The sequence below is a fragment of the Nuphar pumila genome, chromosome 11, assembly GCF_984573655.1.
Source record: "Nuphar pumila chromosome 11, dmNupPumi1.hap1.1, whole genome shotgun sequence".
In the NCBI taxonomy this organism is placed as follows: domain Eukaryota; kingdom Viridiplantae; phylum Streptophyta; class Magnoliopsida; order Nymphaeales; family Nymphaeaceae; genus Nuphar; species Nuphar pumila.
The window spans coordinates 116,170,962-116,195,885 of NC_143259.1; the positions used below are offsets into that span (position 1 = coordinate 116,170,962).

At 37.0% G+C, this 24,924-nt stretch overlaps 1 protein-coding gene across 1 annotated transcript in view; it reads left to right on the top strand.

Annotated features, from left to right (window-relative positions):
- Positions 1-12,586: 12,586 nt before the first annotated feature.
- LOC149823005 (Transducin/WD40 repeat-like superfamily protein) overlaps positions 12,587-24,924 on the top strand; it is a 47,429-nt gene continuing 35,091 nt past the window's right edge. Inside the window, exons 1-2 of the mRNA XM_089981373.1 lie at positions 12,587-12,931; positions 15,334-15,492. Coding sequence (XP_089837499.1) covers positions 12,667-12,931; positions 15,334-15,492 — 424 coding nt within the window. The 5' untranslated portion in view covers positions 12,587-12,666. The remainder of the gene's footprint in view (positions 12,932-15,333; positions 15,493-24,924) is intronic.

The window sequence follows — 24,924 nt, forward strand, 5'->3', positions numbered from 1 at the left end:
ACAACTTTTTTAGCTTCCTTCTTTGCTATCATATACTTCTCCAAATTCTCATTATCACGACTCTTACTTAAATTTCTATAACACTCTCTTTTAACCTTAATAGCTAATTTGACATCCTCGTTCCACCATGATGTATCCTTACCTAGTGGTGCACCGCCTTTAGACTCACCCAATACCTCCTTAGCTACTTTTCTCATACCACCCGCTATCTTATTCCACATTGATTCTGAATCCTCCTCGAGACACCAATCAACTTCCTTAACTACCTGCTCTACAAACATTCCTTGTTTAGCTCCTTTCAGTGCCCACCACTTAATTCTAGGATCTATCCTATGTCTATCCCTTTTGCGGCATTGTCTAATTCTAAGATCTAAAATTAAGACTCTATGTTGTGTAGCTACACTTTCTCCTGGTATAACCTTACAATCGATGCAACAACCCCTATCTCTCTTTCTAAGTAGGAAAAAATCTATCTGACTCGTATTAACCCCACTTTTAAATGTTACTAGGTGAGACTCCCTCTTCCTAAACCAAGTGTTTGCTAAGATCATATCATAGGACAAACAAAAATCTAAAATCCTTTCTCCACTTTCATTTCTTTCTCCTATACCATAGCCTCCATGGATATTCTCAAATCCATCCCTACTAATGCCTACATGTCCATTAAGGTCACCGCCGATGAAAAGCTTTTCTCCATAAGATGTCTCTTGTACTACTCCATCTAAATCTTCCCAAAATTGATGCTTAATGGAATCATCTAAACCTACTTGAGGTGCATAAACACTAATAATATTAATAATATCCGTACCTAATACTAATTTAATAAGTAAAATTCTATCACCCTTCCTACGGACCTCAACTACATTATCTATAAACTGACGACTCATAACAATCCCTACTCCATTCCTATTCCTATTTATTCCTGTATACCAAATCTTATATCCCCAAGGTTCTATCACTTTAGCTTTCTCACCTACCCATTTGGTCTCTTGAAGACATAAAATATCAATCTTTCTCCTACACATAACATCTACTAACTCTACCAACTTACCAGTTAAAGACCCTATGTTCCAAGTGGCTAACCTAATTTTATGGTCTTGGACTAACTTCTTTACCCCCACCCGTCCAACAAAGTGAGGGAACCCTTGCCTATTTGACACCACACCCGGGCGCCGGTGTGACGCGTCGCTTCTGGGCGACGACCTAGCAACCCTTGCACATTTATCACTGCCTCCGGGCCTAGAGAGTACAGCGCGTCGCTCAGTAGGGAACGCCCCAACGAAATTCTCATATTGGTTCATTTTCATAGGATATGACAAAGTTTTTATGCTGGCTGTCACAGGCCTACCGCAACCCTCCTCCTTTATCCGGGCTTGGGACCGGCAGTGTATAACTACACAGGCGGAGTTGTCATGTAGTTTCATCAATTAAAGAAAATAAAAACCAACGAAGGTCACAATCTCATGTGCTTTCATCAATTGAAGAAAATAAAAGCCAATGAATGTCATTGCAATCTTGAACAAAAGGAATGACAAAAAATGCATCAAGTGGTTAAATTTGAACTACACAGTTTGGTCCTGTTAATGAAAGCTCTGAAAGATTTTGACTGTCAGGAAAGCAAACACTCTAAAATAAGTAACACTCTACATTGATAATGAGATGTGATGAATTTGTTTGCCAACTCCCTGAGTTAAGATTAGCCAATTTAGAGGCTAATAAATTACTAATAGTGTCACTTATCAACACTTACAAAAATAAAAAAACCATCCATTGCTAGAAAAATACTTGCTGCAACTTTCCCTTTTATAAACAAAAATATCTCAATAAAGTGAACTTGTTTGTTAATTCCAAACATGAATTGGAGAAGATTGATTAGGAATGCACCTAGGATTCTCATGGTGATGTCCATGATACCCACGTCAACAACCTTAGAGAGAGAGATCTATGTACTATGTAATTGCAGGATCATTTTTTGTGAAATTGCACCAATGATACGACAGTAATACAGAGACTAGAAATGATATTAATTTTAAAATTGGTAAAAAATGCTAACTCAAGATCTTTAAAATACATTATGTTCTCTAAACAATTTTGTTAAAATGGAATGCAACACTAAATATGAAAAGGCATTAAAGAATTTAAATTATTTTTTTATTCATATCCAAGAGAAAAATGGGTAAAAGGGCCTTGTTGAAAGACATCTTAAAAAAAAAGTGCCAAGCAAGGTGATCTGAACACTTTGGTCCCTGCTTTCATAAATCCAAATAGCCATACATATAATGTCTAGATGAACATATATAAACAATATAGAATCATAAATAAAGCTTGATGATGGAGAAATAGGACTCGCAAAGCCGACCCCATGTAGTTGGGATCATAGTCGCAACTATCATTCTTGGCTATTTCTCAATAAGTCAATTTCTAGCGATAATATAGGTTTAGTTGATAAATCTCAAAAAAACCTCAGTGTTTGAAAATTATAGAAATAAGTAAAAAAAATAACATGTTTAGATAATAAAATACACATATAATAAAAGGAATAAGTAAAAAATATAAATGACAGAAGAAAAACATAGTTAGGATAAAAAAAAAGTAATAAAAGGTAACTCATAATATCGTGATATTATCACAATAATATCATGACATTTAAATTTTTGATATTTGCAAAAATTGTGATGTTTTGCCATTAATATCATTTTATGGATTTATTGTTGTATTATCGCTATATTTTAAAAATATTGCCTATATTCTATGACTATGGTTGGGATACGACTTCTTGTTGTTGTTGTTGATGATGAGGATGAAGCATAAATAAGTACCTTCCTCAACATATGGCTGCTTCAGTAGAGCATATTCAACATAATGAAATCACATCTCAATTTTCCTCTCTTTCAGGAGGTAGACCACAGGGCAGCAACATTTTCTGTTAAGATGAAAAATATCATTAAAAGAAACAATTCACAAATGCAATGTTGCATTTTCTATCATATAAGTTGAACGCATATATTAAACTGCTATAAATACTAAATAACAAAAAAAGTTGTTATAAAAACATGATTTATTTACCGACAAGGCCTTTTACTGGTGCAAGTTTGCTCCCATAAAGGTTTTCACCAGCGCTATTCATGCACCAATGAAACCCTTTTTCTTGTAGTGACATTCAACCAATTGTCATTTAAAGCAACTTTTATACCCAATAAAGCGTAGAAAACTAAGATGATTATGTTCTAATATAGAACAAATTGATCAAAATGAGTCAAACCTAACTAGAAGTAGCCTTTGAAAACTTTTAACAGGTTAACTGGTGATTCCACAAGTCCTTTCACTGCATATGGAAGCCTGAAGAAGTCTAATTAAGTCTTGTCCTCTTTATAGGGTCGCGGAGCTCTTTGAGATTTAAGGCCACTGCCTAGGGCTTCTTATTTTGGAGGGGCTTTTAAATTTTGTAGTTCATATAGAATGGACACATGGCACATGTTGAGGGCCAAAATTTTAGAGTCAGAATAGGGTTAATAGGTATATTTAAGTAAATATTAAATTATAATTTATTAATTATCTAAAAGCTATAATCTAAGCAATTTTAATAAGTTAATTATCTAAACCTAGTAATAAATTTTCTCAATCCTCAAAATTTCAAACCGTTAAAGTAGTAGTAATATTTTTTAAGCTAATTAATTCATTAATTTTTTATAGCTAATTAAACTCATTAAATATTCGAACCAAACCAAAATCGGTAACCTAATAGGCCTAAATTAAAGCATCTCTCTATATCTAAACGATCAACATCCCCAAATAATTATCCAAAATCTGATTCAAGCATCTATCTTTCAATGATCAACATCTCCAACTTGAATCTTGTAGGTAAATTTGTTTATTTTTTTTATGTTCATTGATATTATAGTATCATAGTAATTACTAATTAGTATGTATTTTTTTTACATCTTTTAAGTTTCAATATGATTACTCACATGACCTTCAATTGAATTATAACAATCTCATCCTAAATACTAGTTCAATAATCTTTCTATAATATATTTTCTTTTATTTTTAGTTTTAGATGATTAATATTTAATAGTGTGCAAAATTTTTGTTCATCAGTTCATGTATACATACCATAAGGTATTTTTTTTTAATTTGATGTTCATGTTAAACATAAATTTTTAATCTTATGTGCTCCATAGATTTACTATGTCTCTCACATGTGTGGTGTGCCTAATAATTATTGGATTCATTCTCAAGAAATTATCAGGTTTTATTATTCTTTTATTTGCATTTTTATTTTCTATCTTGTTAAAATTATTGTCTTCTAGAAAATTTGAATCTGGACATAAAAAACATGAAAAAATAAAAAATTTAGTTGCTTCTCCAAAGTGTGCTCTTGATAAGTTTGTTATTAATAGAAAAAATATAAATTACTTGAATGATGACATTATTATCCACAATGAAGAAAATTTAGAAGATGTTGAAATGAAAGAAAGTGAAAAAATTATCAATAATTTAGAAGAACCAAGAATAATATGTGAAGAAATTCATGAAAATGTAGAGGAAGAACATGGAAAAGTAAATGAGAAACTTCAAGAACATTTAGAAGGAAAACCACAAATAATAGCAAATGATTCTATCATGTATGACCCAGGACATTGGCCAACAATAGATATAAAATTATGCAATTTATTAGTTAAAAGAGACCCAATTGGAGAAAACAAAAGAAAATTTTCTCTTGATAAAAACTCTAGACATTTTTCTATGTTTCATTATTATCGAGAATTACCAAATATAAAAAAATAAGATAAAAAATAATTGATTTATTTGAAAGATATTGATAAAGTGTTTTATTTTTGTTGTAAGTTATTCACATTGAAACCTAATAAAATTCAATTAGCTAATTAAGGAAGTAAAGATTAAAAATACCATAGTAGAATATTAAAAAATCATGAAACATCAAGTGAACATATTACTGACATGAATGTTGGGCTGAGTTACTAACATCCAGTTTGGACCAAACCCAAAATAAATCCAGTTTGGGTACATTTGCTACCAAATCCAAACCTAACCACATATGAGTCTAGTTGGAACTGGGTGTGATCTAGTTTGTATTAAACTGAATCTAGATCCAGTTTGCCAAAAAGAGAGAGAAACTGAACTGAACCCATTCAGGTTCAGTTTGGACTTAACCCCGACCAAGCTAGGTTTGGGTTAGGTTTAGTTAATTCAAAAATCAATGAGAAAGAGGATGAAAAACGGGTTGGACCCATTTGGGTCAGATCGAACCCTATTCACATACATACATATATATATATATATATATATATATATATATATATATATATATATATATATATATATATATTAAATATGCGAGCCTCGGGTTGACCAAACTAGGGCACGATCAATCAAGTATGAACTAAACTTAGTTTTGATCCAAACAGGGTCATGTTAGTAAAAAGACCAAACTGCCATTGTGACTTGTGGTCCGACATGAGTTGAATAAAATGGTCATAACTTCTCACCTTAAACTCGGAATTGGGTGAGGTTTAGTGTGTTGGAATTAGGACACAGAAGAGAATCAATATGCTATGTTTTCATGACCAAACATGCATCATGAAAAAACAAGGTCTGTCAGACCATTAATAATTTTATAAAATGAAAGAAATGTTAGTTTCATAATTGAGTCTGTATGTACTGAACAAATCTTACTACTTCTACTAGAGACTTGACTGTACGGTGAAGGTTCAATTCTTGCATTTGATGTAAGAGAACATTTGCAAATAACTCCTTGAAAAAATAAAATACAATCTTTGTGTATAAATGCATCTTGTTATGAATAGGTGTTGTGATTCCTTGTATTTTAAAAGTATGCATATGCAAATTGCTTCACCTTTGTGATTAGATTGACTAGATGCATGCTTAGGAATCCATATTTTATGGCTTTTAAAAATATGCATGTGAATTATGGTTTATATTACATGTTATCCTAGTACTTTACCAATTTATGAAAATATTTGTATACTATTCATATCATGAATGTACTTATTATGGAAACAAGGATAATGGTTTGTCCCATGTAATATGTTATGAGAAAAATGAATGATAGGTTTTGAGAAATGAATGTAGAGTTTCAGATTTCTTAGAATATGACTTATTCTGGGAATGTCATGCTTATACCTTGAGAGAAGTATTCTAATGTTGTGGCATGATTAATTTATGTTGTATCTATGTGATGAATTATTATCTCTAGAACCGGTAGTGTGCTCATGTGATTACATACTGAATACTAGTTAGTGAATGTAAATTTAAAATTGTATAATACACTAACATTAATAAATGAAAGAAATAATGTATCTAAGGTAAAAATGCAAAGAAAGATAAGAACTCTACCAGAAAGGATATAATCTAGGGCATTGTTAGAAGTGTGTGCACCTCATTTGTGCTTGAGATCTTGAGGAATTCTTAGGTAACCCTTAGGAGTTAAAAATATTGCCTATTAGATGCATGTAGAAAGTAGCATGAACCACAAACCTTAAGAGTAGATATAACTCGTGAAATACCTTAGGGGCATGCATAGCTTTTCGAGCTCTTTGTCTAGCTAGTGACAGACATATTGGGCTCTCCGACTTGCAACCGGTGAGCAAAGCTGGAGTGATTGGAAGTCTATAGTCTGCATTGGTTTAAACAATGTTGTTTGTAAAGTGGTTCAAAGGTCTGGCCAATACCGTACTCTAGAGTTGTCTGCATAGGTTGTTACTTTTAGGAAGCTATTTTCAAAATAGGCGATTAGTGTAAAGGATGATATTAGAAAATGTCAACTCTAAAAATAAGAAATAGTTTTAGCAAGAATAAGAAAAAGATAAAAAGGAGATAAAATGTATAACCAACATGTGTGTTAGTTAGAAAATTAAACTAAGACTAGAAGTTTAGAGCTCACTATAGTTGTAACGGTTGTGTATTTTACATTTGTTAATGAAATTTTATTGAGTTTTAGACTCACTCCCGTTTGATTACAATTGTAGGATCAATGAACGCGGCAGAAGGAATAAAGTAATTCAGCGGACTTGGCTATTGGTGACTCGTAGTAGTTGGAGTACTTGTTTAATCTCTGCATTTTCATATTTTAGACATGTATTTGGACCTTTATCTTGGATGAACATAGATGATTTGATATTTTTGTTCGTGTGAATGAACCTAATGGTTATTTAGACCTTGTTATGACATGTACAACAACAACAACAACAACTACGCCTTCATCCCAAAACAATTGGGGTCAGCGATATGAACCAAAAAAGAAATTCATTTTGGGTCTTCCACATGAATCCTTTTCCTCCAATCATTTCTATCCAACGTTATGTCCTCGGTGAGGTTCAAAGCATTCATATCCTTTCCTATCATCTCCATCCAAGTCTTCCTAGGCCTACCCCGACCTCTTTTAACTAATATATTTTCCCATTTCTCCAACCTTCTAACTGGAGCATCATTAGGCCTTCGCCGAATATGTCCAAACCACCGTAAACGATTCTCTTGCATCTTATTTTCAATGGGTGCAACACCTACCTTCTTACGTATCTCTTCGTTCTAAATCTTATCTTTTATTGTATTTCCACACATCCATCTAAGCATCCGCATCTCAGCTACACTCATTTTTTGAATATGATGTCTCTTGGCAGCCCAACATTCCGTACCATATAGTAAAGCGGGTCTAATAGTCGTCCTATAAAACTTTCCCTTCAACCGCAATGGCATTCTACGATCGCACAACACTCCAGTAGCACTTTTCCATTTCATCCACCCAACCTTTATCCTATGATTTACATCTCCATCAATTTCTCCATACTTTTGAATGATGGATCCCAAATATTTGAAATAATCATTCACCGGTATATCTTGCTCACCAAGCTTCACTACACTCCCATCACTACTTCGTTGCTTACTAAACCGACATTCCATATATTCAGTCTTACTCTTACTCAACTTAAAACCTCTAGCTTCCAATGTCAGTCTCCATAATTCTAACTTAGCATTAACCCCAGCTCTAGACTCATCAATCAAAACAATATCATCAGCAAACAACATACACCACAGTACATTTTCTTGAATTGATCTCGTAATCTCATCCATCACTATCGCAAATAGGAAAGGGCTTAAAGCAGATCCTTGATGTAACCCAACCGTTATCGGAAAATTGGTTGTCACCCCTCCACAAGTGCGGACATTGGTTACTACTCCTTCATACATATCTTTAATTATACTAATGTACTTGAGAGAAACACCTTTCTTCATCATTGTCCACCAGAGAACGTCCCTAGGTACTCTATCGTATGCCTTCTCTAAATCAATAAAAACCATATGCAAATCTTTGTTCCTCTCTTTATATCTTTCAATAAGTTGTCTAAGAAGATGTATAGCTTCCATAGTTGATCTTCCAGGCATAAAACCAAATTGATTCTCCGATATCATGACAACCTTCCTCAACCTAGACTCAATCACCCTCTCCCAAAGTTTCATAGTATGACTCATGAGTTTTATACCACGATAGTTTGTGCAATCTTGTATATCACCCTTATTCTTATATAAAGGCACCAAAGTACTCTTCCTCCACTCATTAGGCATCTTATTTGTTCGCCAAATCAAGTTAAAAAGATTTGTCAACCATTCTAAACCTTTCTCTCCCAAGCATTTCCAAGCCTCGATAGGTATACCATCTGGGCCAACTGCCCTTCTTGATTTCATTTTCTTCAAAGCCTCTGCAATTTCTTTCTTTTGAATCTTGCGCATGAAGTCACGATTTATCTCATGAAAAGGAATGGAGAAGTCTCCAAGATCTTGAGCATGACTATCATTAAATAGCTTATCAAAATAATCTTTCCATCTCTCCTTAATCTCCTCATCTTTGACTAAAACCCTTTGCGTTTCATCTTTGATACATCTAACCATACCCAAATCCTTCGATTTCCTATCTCTCATCTTTGCAAGCCTATAAATATCCTTCTCGCATTCTTTGGTATCCAACTTGTCATAAACCTCCTTATATACCTTAGCCCTCGCGTTTCGAACAACTTTTTTAGCTTCCTTCTTTGCTATCATATACTTCTCCAAATTCTCATTATCACGACTCTTACTTAGATTTCTATAACACTCTCTTTTAACCTTAATAGCTAATTTGACATCCTCGTTCCACCATGATGTATCCTTACCTAGTGGTGCACCGCCTTTAGACTCACCCAATACCTCCTTATTTACTTTTCTCATACCACCCGCTATCTTATTCCACATTGATTCTGAATCCTCCTCGAGACACCAATCAACTTCCTTAACTACCTGCTCTACAAACATTCCTTGTTTAGCTCCTTTCAGTGCCCACCACTTAATTCTAGGATCTATCCTATGTCTATCCATTTTGCGGCATTGTCTAATTCTAAGATCTAAAATTAAGACTCTATGTTGTGTAGCTACACTTTCTCCTGGTATAACCTTACAATCGATGCAACAACCCCTATCTCTCTTTCTAAGTAGGAAAAAATCTATCTGACTCGTATTAACCCCACTTTTAAATGTTACTAGGTGAGACTCCCTCTTCATAAACCAAGTGTTTGCTAAGATCATATCATAGGACAAACAAAAATCTAAAATCCTTTCTCCACTTTCATTTCTTTCTCCTATACCATAGCCTCCATGGATATTCTCAAATCCATCCCTACTAATGCCTACATGTCCATTAAGGTCACCGCCGATGAAAAGCTTTTCTCCATAAGATGTCTCTTGTACTACTCCATCTAAATCTTCCCAAAATTGATGCTTAATGGAATCATCTAAACCTACTTGAGGTGCATAAACACTAATAATATTAATAATATCCATACCTAATACTAATTTAATAAGTAAAATTCTATCACCCTTCCTACGGACCTCAACTACATTATCTATAAACTGACGACTCATAACAATCCCTACTCCATTCCTATTCCTATTTATTCCTGTATACCAAATCTTATATCCCCAAGGTTCTATCACTTTAGCTTTCTCACCTACCCATTTGGTCTCTTGAAGACATAAAATATCAATCTTTCTCCTACACATAACATCTACTAACTCTACCAACTTACCAGTTAAAGACCCTATGTTCCAAGTGGCTAACCTAATTTTATGGTCTTGGACTAACTTCTTTACCCCCACCCGTCCAACAAAGTGAGGGAACCCTTGCCTATTTGACACCACACCCGGGCGCCGGTGTGACGCGTCGCTTCTGGGCGACGACCTAGCAACCCTTGCACATTTATCACTGCCTCCGGGCCTAGAGAGTACAGCGCGTCGCTTAGTAGGGAACGCCCCAACGAAATTCTCATATTGGTTCATTTTCATAGGATATGACAAAGTTTTTATGCTGGCTGTCACAGGCCTACCGCAACCCTCCTCCTTTATCCGGGCTTGGGACCGGCAGTGTATAACTACACAGGCGGAGTTTTGTTATGACATGTGTATACAAAAAATTGAGCTTGATTTGGAGGTTGTTTGGTAATTTTTTTATGAAAAGTGTCATCCACAAACCGAGACTTGAGAGGTCCCGGTTTGAGTTGTTACAACATCCTCAACAAACAAGGGTCTGGCCAATGCCATAACGGATATTACACTTGCTAATCAAGCCGTCTCTTCCTCTAATGGCCACGTGAAAGAAAATAGTTTGCATACAATGCAAAGGAGCAGGGAAAAGGAGTTTGACTTAAAATTTTCAATGACCAACTAAATGTCTCATATACACAAATTGGTTATACTTATCTCCTATATCATCCCTATCTTCATACCCATCCTTGTGATTTTATCAATATAAGTTTTATTTAGAGCGGACTCAACAGATGTGATCTACATCATTCATTTAGTGAAGAATAACATCTACAAACTCGTGTGCAGGATTTTTTGGCGATACAAAAACACAATTTTGAGATTTAAAAACTCATATTTTTTTCATTGAAAAAATACAATCCAAGGGATGATTCTTATTAAATCCATCGTGCTGAATCTATCTGCACGGTCATATTTGATCAAAACAACTTGCATTATAAGATTTAAGAGAGGTACGAAGATGGTGGATGACATATATAGGAGATGAATTGAACTGAACTGCTCATATACAGCTTAAACATGAACTGCATGTGTAGTCAGAGAGGGAAGATCAGGTGCAATGTGTTGGCATACTTTTAGTGTGCTGCTGCACACACCTGATTACGCTTGATATTTAGATTATAACCTGTCAGCTGTGAGGCTCAACAGCAGATGGAGGGTGATCAGGTGTAGCAGCAAACCAAAAAATGTGCAATCACATTGCACAATTGATCTTCCTTTGTAATAAGATGGACTCCCAGACTAAAAAAGACCATCACATAACAGGAATGCTAGCTAACCCTTCCCCAAGCATTTCTACATACCTCACAAAGTACCGCACACCCTGAGATAGGAAAAAACCAATTATAATAATTTTTAAATCAATAATGTAGAGCTAGTGATAGAAAATATGACAATGATTAATTTGAGTAACTGGCGATGCTAACAAACCTAGTAGAGGATCCATAACAAATCCAAAGTGCAGTCTAGATCCAGCTCAAGCAAATGTTGTCAAGTCTGGAGACCTTTTTTGTTGGATTTATAACTCGAAGAAACTGTACTCGGCATGGAGACCTAGTCGCACTCCGGGCAGGTTATATGTGCACTTCCCGGGGTGCACACACAACACCCTCTCGGTCACACTGGCTTAGCCTGCCATACTTACGGTCATCATGCTGGCAGCGTAAAACTCCAAGGATAAGACCCCTGCCACCGGGGCCTATGCTACGCGTTGGCTTGGGTAGGAGGTGACACCCATAGAAATCGAACCCTGACTGCCCGTCTAGCAGCCAAGTCAAGTTTGGAGACTTCCAAAATCAAAATGAGAAAGATAAGAAACATAAGTGAGTTTCCCAGGCTGCAATGGGTATTGATCCGCCTGCAAAATTAGGCTAGACTGCCAGCATCAATGAACTCTTTTTTAAATTTTCGGTATTTTTGTTTACACAATAACCTGCTAGGTCTATGATCTTGAGGTGGTAAGATTGTTGCAATTTTTTTTATACAACTTAAATTTAATTGGCGTATTTTAAAATTCTTAATTGTATTTAATTCATTAATATTGTTAAATAAAAAGAAATACCACTTTTTTATTTAGAATTTTTATGGGTTTATTATTCACTTCAATTTAGCTTCATTGTATCTTCCCTATCGCTTCACATCCGCTACTATTCTCGCTTTTTTAAATGTTTTTTTTAATGGTGTTTCGTAGACGTTTCATGCTTCTCGCTCCATACGTTTTTAAACTACACGCTTCCCTGATTCGCTTCACGCATCGCTTTCTGTATCCATTTTGTATACTGGTAACCATGGTCTGAACAATAACCTGGTAGCTCGGGTGAACAATGCCGGGCCAGAACTCAACCGAGCTCGGAAGGGTCGGTTTTCGCTTTAAACGGGTCTATATCAAGCGGATACCCGACCCGAAAAGATACAGCCTGTGTCCCGGTGTCCGCCTCAAACAAGGGGGGTGACACTGCCACTCCATTTTGAGGGCGCGGGAGCGACAGTCCGTCGTGCGCTTCTCTGCAGACGCGAAGCGAGGGAAGAAAAATTTCTCCGGTGAACGGACTCCGCATGGACCTCCTTCGCGGAGCCTACGGCGTTCCTTCCGACGAAGAGGAGGAGGACCGGACAGTCGCCTGCGATCTCCCCGCCAAGAGGCTCCGTCCTTCGCCGCCAGCTACGCTGCTTCCCGGCCGGTACGTCTCCAAGAGGGAGCCGTCGCCGGCCTCTCCGCCGCTTCCCGGACGGTATGTCTCCAAGAAGGAGCGGGCGGCGATAATGTTCTCGTCGGCCACTCCGGCCTCGCCCCTCTCTCCCTCAGTCGTCTCGCCGCCTGGTTTCATCTCGTCTCTTTTTGCTTCCCCTTTTTTTCATGGAATTCTCGTTTCCTTATGACTCGATTTGCTCATGTTTTGATGCAATTCTTCATCCTCTTCTTCTTCTTCTTCTTCTTCTTCTGCTTCTGGTTCGGTGCAATTCTTCATCAGCGTCGTCGTCATCATCATCATCGCCGTCATCATCATCATCATCATGTTTTAAATGTCGATTGATGTTTAGGCAATGAATACTCGAGATTCTTCATATTCGAATGAGTAAGGTTTCACGAGAAATGGTATATGCATGATGTTGCATTCAGGATTGTCATTGGAGACCTTGTGATTTTTGTTGTGTTAATTTCTTCCTTTTTTTATTTTAATTTTTGTGATTATGAAATGGATTATTCTTGCATCGTTGCAATACCTTTAGGTTCAGGCTTCAATAGGTTGTGTTGATGGATGATGACATTGAAAGTAGTAGAAACGTTGGATCTGATCCCTTATGCGACGTCTAGTTTTTTTTGTTTTTCTTTTTCTTTTATAATAACCGAGGATTTTGACGGAGTCCGTGTTTGTAGTAAACTTCATATGAGATTGCGTTTTGTTAGTTGTATCGATTGGATTATTCTGTGGAGTTGTGAGTTGTGGATTTGGGTTTCATTTACCTGACGCCTATACGCCGAGAGCTGTGTTGATGGATTTGCTGAACGAGTTCAGCAGAAACCTTGCAAATGACCTTGTGTGAAACATCTAAATCTCCGTAGATGATAGAATTTGTGTGAGTTGTCTTTGTAGTCCATTTTTAGCTGAGTTGTGGGGACTGGGAGGAAGTAGAAAATTTGCATTGGGCTTGGTTAATCAGTTTGATCAGGTCACTTTTTCATCATTTTGAGTTGCTGATTCAGGTTTCAATAAGTTGTGTTGTGCATGAGCTTGTGGAAGCGAGTGGGCACCTTGTTTCTGACCTTGTGCGAGATATCTAAGGTTTCTATAAATTACAAAATGCAAATGGTTTAATCTTTAGATGATTTTGGGGGGTTCTAGTGGAAGCATCACATTTGAATGCCTTGACTAGTATGGTCTTATTTCTTGTGTCTGGTTCAGAAAGGGTTTGGGTTTTCATTAGGTTGTACTGATGGACAAGCTTGGGGAAGCAAGCAGAGGCATATCATTGTAACCTTGTGCGAGATATCTGCTGTTTATGTAAATTTTGGAGTTCAAGATGTTATCTTTGTCATCCAATTTTAAATGAGATCAGGGAACTAATATAGAAATTGTGTAAGGTTGTGTTGATTGTCTCATTTGGATTCACGTTATATGTTTGCAAGTTGTCAGTTTGGGTTTGTTAGGTAATATTGATGGAATAACTCAGGAGAGGAAGTAGCAACATAGCATATGGTGGTGTGAAAATTTTCTAGGATTTCTGTAAGTTTGCAGGATTTAAGTGCTTGTGAAGTGGTTCCCTATATAGTAGAGGAAATAAATTGTAAAGGATTTGATCATTTAAAATAGATTATTACATTCTTCCTCTAGCATGCTAGAAGTGCGTTATGACAAACTGTTAGCTATACAGAGGAGGTTAGAAGACATAACTTCATTTAATTAATTCCTTTGTTGGTTACTCATTTGTTGCAATACATACATAATATATGTACATAAAACATGCATGAATACATATATTCATACATACATACATTAATGCATATATGTACACATAAATACGTTCATATACACACCCATATACATTCATACATATGTACACTGACATGGGCATTTTAGTATTTTTTAAAGTAAAATGACTCATTTAAAATGCACAATATTTTTTAATAGGTTCTCTTTATAAAATTATTAAAATACCCATGTTTCTAACAATTAAGGCACGAAACCTCATGTCACATTTGAACTTGTATGGGTATAAATTTGTGGTGAACATGTTAACATCCACGGCAGGCAATGGTATTTTCTATATATCATTACCTCTAAAAGAAAAAAAGGCACATTTTGATTGAGATTGTCTATGATTGCCTTTTCCATTTTCCTTTGTCAATTTGTTGTAATTTTGAGCATATATATTGCATTTGATCATAAGTTTGTCTTATTTTCCATGGAATAATTATCTCTCTATTTACTCAATGATTATGAATTACTATTTTCTATGAAACTTATTGATTCACTACATTGTAGTTATGTTATGCAAGATTCACTACCACATTGGCATCTTCTGTCTTGTCTAGGCTTTTTGTTGTTACTTGTTAGTCATATGGTTATTCTTTTCCTAGTTTTTGTTTCCAATGCGTAGTTTTCACGCTTTGGTTCATTAAAAAGAGCAGTTTTGTGCATCTTAGACATTCTAACGGTCTTAGATTCATTTTGGTAACCTTAATGGGCATTCTAAAAATCCATTCTTTTCATGCAATTTCAGGCAGTATTTCAGATGCAGATTTGCCTTCTCATGTTTTGTCTTCATTAAAATGCAATGCGGATATTCATATCAATCGAACTAAAATACCAGAAAGATGCTCTGTTAGTCTAACTGGCCACTCAAAAGCTGTGAATGCCATCCACTGGTGCCCAACAACAGGTGAGAACCCTGTATTTTAATGGTTCTTTGGTACTTAAGGCAAGTATAGTAAGGTATGTTAAATAGATGCCTGTGGTGATGAATTAGTAATGTACCACAGATGCTGCATGATTGAATCTCTGATCATACTCGTGCAATGAATTATTTTAGTGGAAACTTTTGTTTGAAACTTCCAGAGAATAATGAATCACATGCTCTAAAACCCAGTTAAATTGATGGATATGGTTGCACATCCAGTCAATCTTGTGACTATAAAAAACTAAGAAAAATATCTCTTTGTGGAATACTAGGCCATTACCAACAATCAGTTTATTGAAGAGACATGTATGCCATTATCTCTCTTTTTCCACCAAAAACGGACGAAACCATTTCAAGTTTTGCTTTCCTCCTCAATCCATATTTTTAATGTTGATGAAGTTTGTGAATTTTCCAATCAAAATATTGTTTTTTGTAAATGATTAAACCATATTCATGGAGGAAGTTATGTCATTCTGTTATGATGTATGTCTCTCTTATGTTTCTTAGCTGTGAAGTTAAATATATTTAGATCCTCCCACATCTTTTACATAAAAAGGATGGAGACCTCATTTTAGTATGGTTGATGATACCCAACCTCATCCTCCTGCTCCTTTTACATAAAAAGGATTAAGATCTCATTGTAGTATGGGTTGACAATACCCAGCTTCTTCCAACATGCCATCTAGGAATGGAAAAACCTGTTTGGCATTGGGAAAAGTGAGATAAGCCTTGGTGGACTTCTTCTTTGCTTGTGCAGATGTGCCATAAATCTTTTGATAAAGTGGGAACTTGCATTTCTGCTTTTCTTATATTGTATGGGCGAACAACGGCCACAGTGTCCTTTGGAGCCTCTAATGGAGAAATGCAGCATTTATTACCAACTCTGCTGAATTATGAAACCAAGAAATGATTAGGTTCAGATTTCAATTCTCTAAAACAGGGTCAAGTTTTATCTGGATTTATTACTTCCACATTTATACATTCTAGATTTTTTTCTGCCAACAAACGTTAGTATAGGAATAAAACTGAGATAAACAATTATTTATTTCAAAATTGCATAAGAACAATAATGAAAATTGTGAAATGAAAAGACAAACAAATTTGTGCAAAACTGCACAATGCATACTTAATAATTACAAAAGCAAAGAAAGGTGAAAACCCCCTAAATGTGGGGGTTTATTTGTTGTTCACACAATCCCACACTGCACACACACACACACACACACACACACACACACACACATGGTACACAAAATGATGAAAAACACCCAAAGTGTGGATCGTGCACACTGCGATATAGGGAAACCCCCTGCAGTGTGAAAAAAAAAGAAATCTATGGCCCCCAACAGAGACAAGACAAAGAGAGAGTGAGGGCCCCGCCTCATCTCTCTCTCTCTCTCTCTCTCTCTCTCTATATATATATATATATATATATATATATATATATATATATATATATATATAGAGAGAGAGAGAGAGAGAGAGAGAGCGAGCGAGAGAGAGAGAGAGAGAGATAACCTGGCTATCGGCGGTGCTGGTGGTTGTTGGTGGTCGCTGACAGTCGCTAGGGTTCCTCTTCATCGACTGGAGCGCACCAGAGCGGGAGTGGGTTTGGGTTCGACTCAAAGAATCAGGTCAGAACCAGTTCGTATGGTTTCAATTATGAATCAGATGATCCAGGACTGACTCGATGAGTTGTAGAGTAAGGATTCACGGCTGATTCACACCCGATCCTAGCTAAAACAGGTTTGGAGTGAATCGGTGGCCTAGTTAATGGGCGATCCAATCTGACTCATGCGATTACCGAGTCAGATCACCGGGTTTACCAAACATGGATATCTGTTTGGAGCAGGGTTACCGGAAGCGCCTAGCTAAAAGGGGAAGCGCGCTTCGGAAGCGCGAAACATCGCGCTTCCGAAGCATGGGGGGAAGCGTCCCCCTTTTTTGGGAAGCGCGTTTCCCTTTAATGGGGGACACGTTTCCCTTTAATGGGAAGCACGCTTCCCATCACGCTTCTCCCACGCTTCCTCCTCGCTTCCCCTTCGCTTCCCCTGTTTTTTTTTCAATTTTTTTGTATTTTTTATTTATTTTTTATTTTTTTCGCTTCCCCCTCGCTTCCGAGACGCTTCCTAGGTCGCTTCCGAGACGCTTCCTAGGTCGCTTCCGAGACGCTTCCTAGGTCGCTTCCGAGACACTTCCCGAATCGGTCCTAAGTGGTCCCCCGCTTCCCCGCTTCCTAAAATTTTGAAAGTGCCTCGCTTCCCGCTCCCGCTTCCTCAACTGGCAACCATGGTTTGGAGTTCAGTTTGTATGTTGTAGCTATATCTAGTGAAAAAGAACCTCATAGCTTTCATGAAGCATTTCAAAATTCTTAATGGATGGAACCTATGAATGAAAAAGTTAAAGCTCTTCATGAGTGTCGTACTTGGGAAGTTGTGAATAAGCACATGCACAAAAATGTTGTTGGGGTTTATAAAATAAAATATAAGGCCGTCAAAAGTGTACAACAACAACAACAACAACAACAACAACTATGCCTTCATCCCAAAACAATTGGGGTCGGTGATATGAACCAACAAAGAAAATCATTATGGGTCTTTCACATGAATCCTTCTCCTCCAATCATTTCTATCCAATGCCATGTCCTCGGTGAGGTTCAAAGCATTCATATCCTTTCCTATCATCTCCATCCAAGTCTTCCTCGGCCTACCCCGACCTCTTTTAACTAATATATTTTTCCATTTCTCCATCCTTCTAACTGGAGCATCATTAGGCCTTCGCTGAATATGTCCAAACCACCGTAAACGATTCTCTCTCATCTTATTTTCAATGGGTGCAATGCCTACCTTCTTAGGTATCTCCTCGTTTCGAATCTTATCTTTTATTGTATTTCCACACATCCATCTAAGCATACGCATTTCAACTAGACTCATTTTTTGAATATGATGTCTCTTGGCAGCTCAACATTCCGTACCATATAGTAAAGCGGGCCTAATAGTCATCCTATAAAACTTTCCCTTCAACCGCAATGACATTCTACGATCGCACAACACTCCAGTTACACTTTTCCATTTCATCCACCCAACCTTTATCCTATGATTTACATCTCCATCAATTTCTCCATTCTTTTGAATGATAGATCCCAAATATTTGAAACAATCATCCACCGGTATTTCTTGCTCACCAAGCTTCACTACACTCCCATCACTACTTCGTTGCTTACTAAACTGACATTCCATATATTCTGTCTTACTCTTACTCAACTTAAAACCTCTTGCTTTCAATGTCTGTCTCCATAATTCTAACTTAGCATTAATCCCAGCTCTAGACTCATCAATCAAAACAATATCATAAGCAAACAACATACACCACGACACATTTTCTTGAATTGATCTCGTAAGCTCATCCATCACTATAGCAAATAGGAAAGGGCTTAAAGCAGATCCTTGATGTAACCCAACCGTTATAGGAAAATTGGTTGTCACCCCTCCACAAGTGCGGACATTGGTTACTACTCCTTCATACATATCCTTAATTATACTAATGTACTTGAGAGAAACACCTTTCTTCATCATTATCCACCAGAGAACGTCCCTAGGTACTCTATCGTATGCCTTCTCCAAATAAATAAAAACCATATGCAAATCTTTGTTCCTCTCTCTATTTCTCTCAATAAGTTGTCTAAGAAGATGTATAGCTTTCATAGTTGATCTTCCAGGTATAAAACCAAATTGATTCTCCGATATCATGACAACCTTCCTTAATCTAGACTCAATCACCCTCTCCCAAAGTTTCATAGTATGACTCATGAGTTTTATACCACGATAGTTTGTGCAATCTTGTATATCACCCTTATTCTTATATAGAGGCACCAAAGTACTCTTCCTCCACTCATTAGACATCTTATTTGTCCGCCAAATCTTGTTAAAAAGATTTATCAACCATTTTAAACCTTTCTCTCCCAAGCCTCGATAGGTATACCATCTGGGCCAACTGCCTTTCTTGATTTCATTTTCTTTAAAGCCTCTGCAATTTCTTTCTTTTGAATCTTGCACATGAAGTCACGATTCATCTCATGAAAAGGAATGGACAAGTCTCCAAGATCCTGGTCATGACTTCCATTAAATAGCTTATTAAAATAATCTTCTCATCTCTCCTTAATCTCCTCATCTTTGACTAAAACCCTTTGTGTTTCATCTTTGATACATCTAATCATACCCAGATCCCTCGATTTCCTATCTCTCATCTTTGCAAGCCTATAAATATCCTTCTCGCCCTCTTTGGTATCCAACTTGTCATAAATCTCCTTATATACCTTATCCCTCGCGTTTCAAACTACTTTTTTAGCTTCCTTCTTTGCTATCATATACTTCTCCAAATTCTCATTATCACGACTCTTACTTAGATTTCTATAACACTCTTTTTTAACCTTAATAGCTAATTTAACATCCTCGTTCCATCATGATGTATCCTTACCTAGCGGTGCACCACTTTTAGACTCACCCAATACTTCCTTAGCCACCTTTCTCATGCCACCCGCTATCTTATTTCACATTGATTCTGAATCCTCCTCGAGACACCAATCAGCTTCCTTAACAACCTGCTCTACAAACATTCTTTGTTTAGCTCCTTTCAGTGCCCACCACTTAATTCTAGGATCTATCCTATGTCTATCCCTTTTGCGGCATTGTCTAATTCTAAGATCTAAAATTAAGACTCTATTTGTGTAGCTACACTTTCTCCCGGTATAACCTTACAATCGATGCAACAACCCCTATCTCTCTTTCTAAGTAAGAAAAAATCTATCTGACTCGTATTAACCCCACTTTTAAATGTTACTAGGTGAGACTCCCTCTTCCTAAACCAAGTGTTTGCTAAGATCATATCATAGGACAAACCAAAATCTAAAATCCTTTCTCCACTTTAGTTTCTTTCTCCTATACCATAGCCTCCATGGATACTCTCAAATCCATCCCTACTAATGCCTACATGTCTATTAAGGTCACCGCCGATGAAAAGCTTTTCACCATAAGATATCCCTTATACTACTCCATCTAAATCTTCCCAAAATTGACGCTTAATGGAATCATCTAAACCTACTTGAGGTGCATAAATACTAATAATATCAATAATATCCGTACCTAATACTAATTTAATAAGTAAAATCCTATCACCCTTCCTACGGACCTTAACTACATTATCTATAAACTCACGACTCATAACAACCCCTACTCTATTCCTATTTCTATTTATTCCTGTATACCAAATCTTATATCCCCGAGGTTCTATCACTTTTGCCTTCTCACCTATCCATTTGGTCTCTTGTAGACATAAAATATCAATCTTTCTCCTACACATAACATCTACTAACTCTACCAACTTACCAGTTAAAGACCCTATGTTCCAAGTGGCTAACCTAATTTTATGGTCTTGGACTAACTTCTTTACCCCCACCCGTCCAACAAAGTGAGGGAACCCTTGCCTATTTGACACCACACCCGGGCGTCGGTGTGACGCGTCGCTTCCGAGCGATGACCTAGCAACCCTTGCCCATTTATCACTGTCTTCGGGCTCATAGAGTACAACGCGTCGCTAAGTAGGGAACGCCCCAACGAAATTCTCATATTGGTTCATATTCATAGGGTATGACCAAGTTTTTTACGCTGGCTGTCACTGGCCTATCGCAACCCTTCTCCTTTATCCGGGCTTGGGACCGGTAGTGTATAACTAAACAGTTATACACAAGCGGAGTTAAGGCCGACAAAAGTGTAGAGAGATATAAAGCGAAGATGATAGCTAAATGGTATACTCAAGAGCATGGTTTAGATTTTAATGAAACTTTTAGTCCAGTATAACTAATGGGAACTATACAAATTGTGTTGTCTCTAACTAGATGTGAAGAATGCATTTCTTCATGGAGACCTATATGAAAAAGTGTATTTGGAGCATCCGCCAGGATATACAGAATTAAATCCAAATAGTACAATATTGAGACTCAAGAAAGGGCTATCTATGGTTTGAAGCAGGCATTTAGAGCTTGGTTTGAGACCTTTGGAGTCATCAGGTCTCTTGGTTTCGTGCACGGTCATTGTGACTACTCTATTTATATAGTGATTCTAAAAGTATGATGATTGTATTGATTTATGATGATGACAGTCGTAATAGGGAATGATGAGACCAAGATCAGTCAATTGAAGGCAATTTTGCATGACAAATTCCACATGAAGGATCTTGGAGTCCCACGATATTTTCTTAGGGTGAAGGTAGGACAGAACAGAGGTTCCTTGGCTCTAACTCAAAACAAATATGCTCAAGATCTTCTTCAACATAGTGAGATGCTTCAGTGTAAACCAGCCAAAACTCTCATGGCTTTAAATACTAAGTAGCAAGATAATCAAGATGGTGATGCACTTCTTGATTAGCCAGAGAAGTTTGGGAGCATTATGGGTGCTTTCCAGTATTTGACTGTTACTAGGCCAGATTTAGTGCATGCAATTAATCAAGTTTCTCAATTCATGCATGCTCCCAACAAAAATCATATGGAAATTATTAAAAGAATTCTGAAGTACATTAAAGGCACAATTTCAAATGTCTTGATTTATAGAAAAGGCTCAGGGATGATACCTCATTCTCCATTTGTTGTCGTAGCTTATTCGGATGCTGATTGGACAGGTGATCCAAGTATGAGGCAGTCAATGATAGGTTGTGGTATGTATTTTGGCTCACATCTTGTCTCCTGATCTAGTAAGAGACAATGGATGGTAGCCAAACCCAGTGCAGAGGTATAATATAGGGCTATGGTTGTCGTGGCAGTGGGGGTTTTGTGGATATGCCATCTTATTGTATTGCATCAGAAAGTGGAGAAGTCACTATTATTCTGCGATAAGTGCGATAGCTATTTCCACTAATCCTGTTCAATGCGGCAAAATGAAACATGTTGAACTGGATCAACATTTTGTGCGGCAAAGAGTAGAGGATGGAGAGATTCAACCCATGTGGTGTAGAGCTAGGAGGCACCAAGTTTCTTGATTTTCTTATTTTTAATGGTATAAGCAAAAAACCATTATTCACAAGGAATAAATATGTAAAACCTTTTGATTGTGAAGGATCCTTATGTGCTAATTTTAAAAGTAAACCAGCCTTGAGCCATAGTTGGCAAACTCGTGACTCAGACGAGTCACAACTCTATTTTATAGTGTAAGCATATTGAAAGATTTCCACCGCAGCCCTATTCTGCAGAAAATAAGAGAAAAGAGAGAGAGACTTGCAGGAAAAAGGGAGGAGGCTGCACACGTTAACCCCTCTCAACCCTAACATGATTACTTATATAACATGATTTACAATATGTGAATATTACAGAATGCCACTGATTAATGAAAAGAATATAGCACATGCTGAAAACCAATATAAGTGAGCAGTTTGGATCTATCAGACGTTTGGATCTTGACCAAAACGTTCCCATACTCGATGCACGACCTCTTATCACCCTCCCTCAAGTTGTACATTGTCCTGGACCATAAACAACTTGCTCTTGAGAAACCAAAACTGATGTTTCGTTAATCCTTTAGTGAGAAGATCTGCAACTTGTTCTTTTGTACAAACATACAGTGGTTGGATTTCCTTAGTCTCTACCTTTTGTCTGATAAAATGCTGGTCTATCTCAATATGTTTTGTGCGACTATGATGAATAGGATTAAAAGCAATGTTAATGACACTTTGATTATCCACCATTAAGACTGAATCCTTGACCTTTTCTCCAAGATCCTCAAGCAGATGTCTAATCCAAGTCACTTCGGCAGTTCCGGCTGCCATAGATCAATACTCAGCTTCCGTGCTAGATCGTGCCACAACTTTCTGTTTGCGACTACTCCATGACATAAGATTTTGCCCAATGAATATGTAGTAACTAGATGTAGACCTCCTCTCATCAGGGTCTCCCGCCCAATCTGCATCTGTATAAGTAATAAGCTTATGCCCTGTCCTACCTCCTTCACTCTTACGATAGACAAGACCATCTCCCACTGTTCCCTTCAGATAACGTAATATCCTTTTAACTGCATCCATATGAGTCTCTCTTGGATCATGCATAAACTGAGAGACCTGATTAACAACATAAACAATATCAGGCCTAGTAAACATAAGATACTGTAAAGCCCTAACAATACTTCGGTATCTAGTGGGATCGATGCATAACTCTCCATCATCTGCACTTAATCGCTGGTTTAAAACACTAGGAGTCCCAACAGGTTTACAATCCCTCGTACCTGTTTTATTCAACAAATCAAGAGTGTATTTCTGTTGCAGCAGAATAAGAGAGTCAGTCTGCTTGTCAACCTCTACCCCAAGAAAGTATCGAAGGTCTCCAAGATTCTTCATTTTAAATTTTTTCATTAGAAGAGTCTTCACTTCCTCTATATGTTTCTCTGAACTCCCAGTGATGACAATATCATTAACATATATGAGCAATAAAGTGATTACGTTTTCACTTTTGAAAATAAAGAGGGAGTAATCTAGGGCACACCTGCGAAATCCACATTCTTGGATTTTGAGAGAAAAACTGTCAAACCACGATCTCGAGGCTTGTTTGAGACCATAGAGAGATTTTCGCAATTTACAAACCCATAGCCGAGGATCTCTTTCTGCATATCCACGAGGTTGTTCCATGTATACTTCTTCCTTTAGGTCACCATGAAGGAATGTGTTTTTAACATCCATTTGACTTAATTTTTACCCATGTTCTATAGCCAAAGATATTACTACTCGAATAGTGCCCATTTAACCACAGGACTGAATGTCTCATCGTAGTCCTCACCAAACTGTTGTGTAGATCCTCGAGCCACGAGTCTCGCCTTATAACGCTCAATGCTCCCATTGGGTTTATATTTTATTTTATAAACCCACTTGGAGCCTACTACATTCTTTCCTTGAGGCCTAGGAACAATTTCCCAAGTTTGACATTCACGCAAGGCATCCATTTCTCCATTCATTGCCTCTATCCATTTTCGGGATTGAGATGCTTGCTCAAAGAAAATGGGCTCATCTTGCTTTGCAACTTGAGTCATGAAAAGTTTAAAATCCAAAGAGAAGTTTTCGTAGCTTACCCATCTATGTATGGGATGCCGTGTCCTCCCAGATCTCCTATTCTATTGCTGTTCCTGACTCCTATTATTAACACTTTCAGAACTCCTACTCCCTCCTCGCCGAGTGCATACAAATCCTGAAAACGATAAGGCATCGCGTCATCCTTTCCCTATACATTAGATTGCAAATCTTTTATATCATCTGAAGGACAGGATAATGAATTGCTGATCTCATTTCCATAAGTGTTCTCTGCGAATAATTCAACACTCATCCATGGATCATACACTTCAACTAACTGTGAAGGTTCTACAGACGTACCAAAATTTTTCTCAT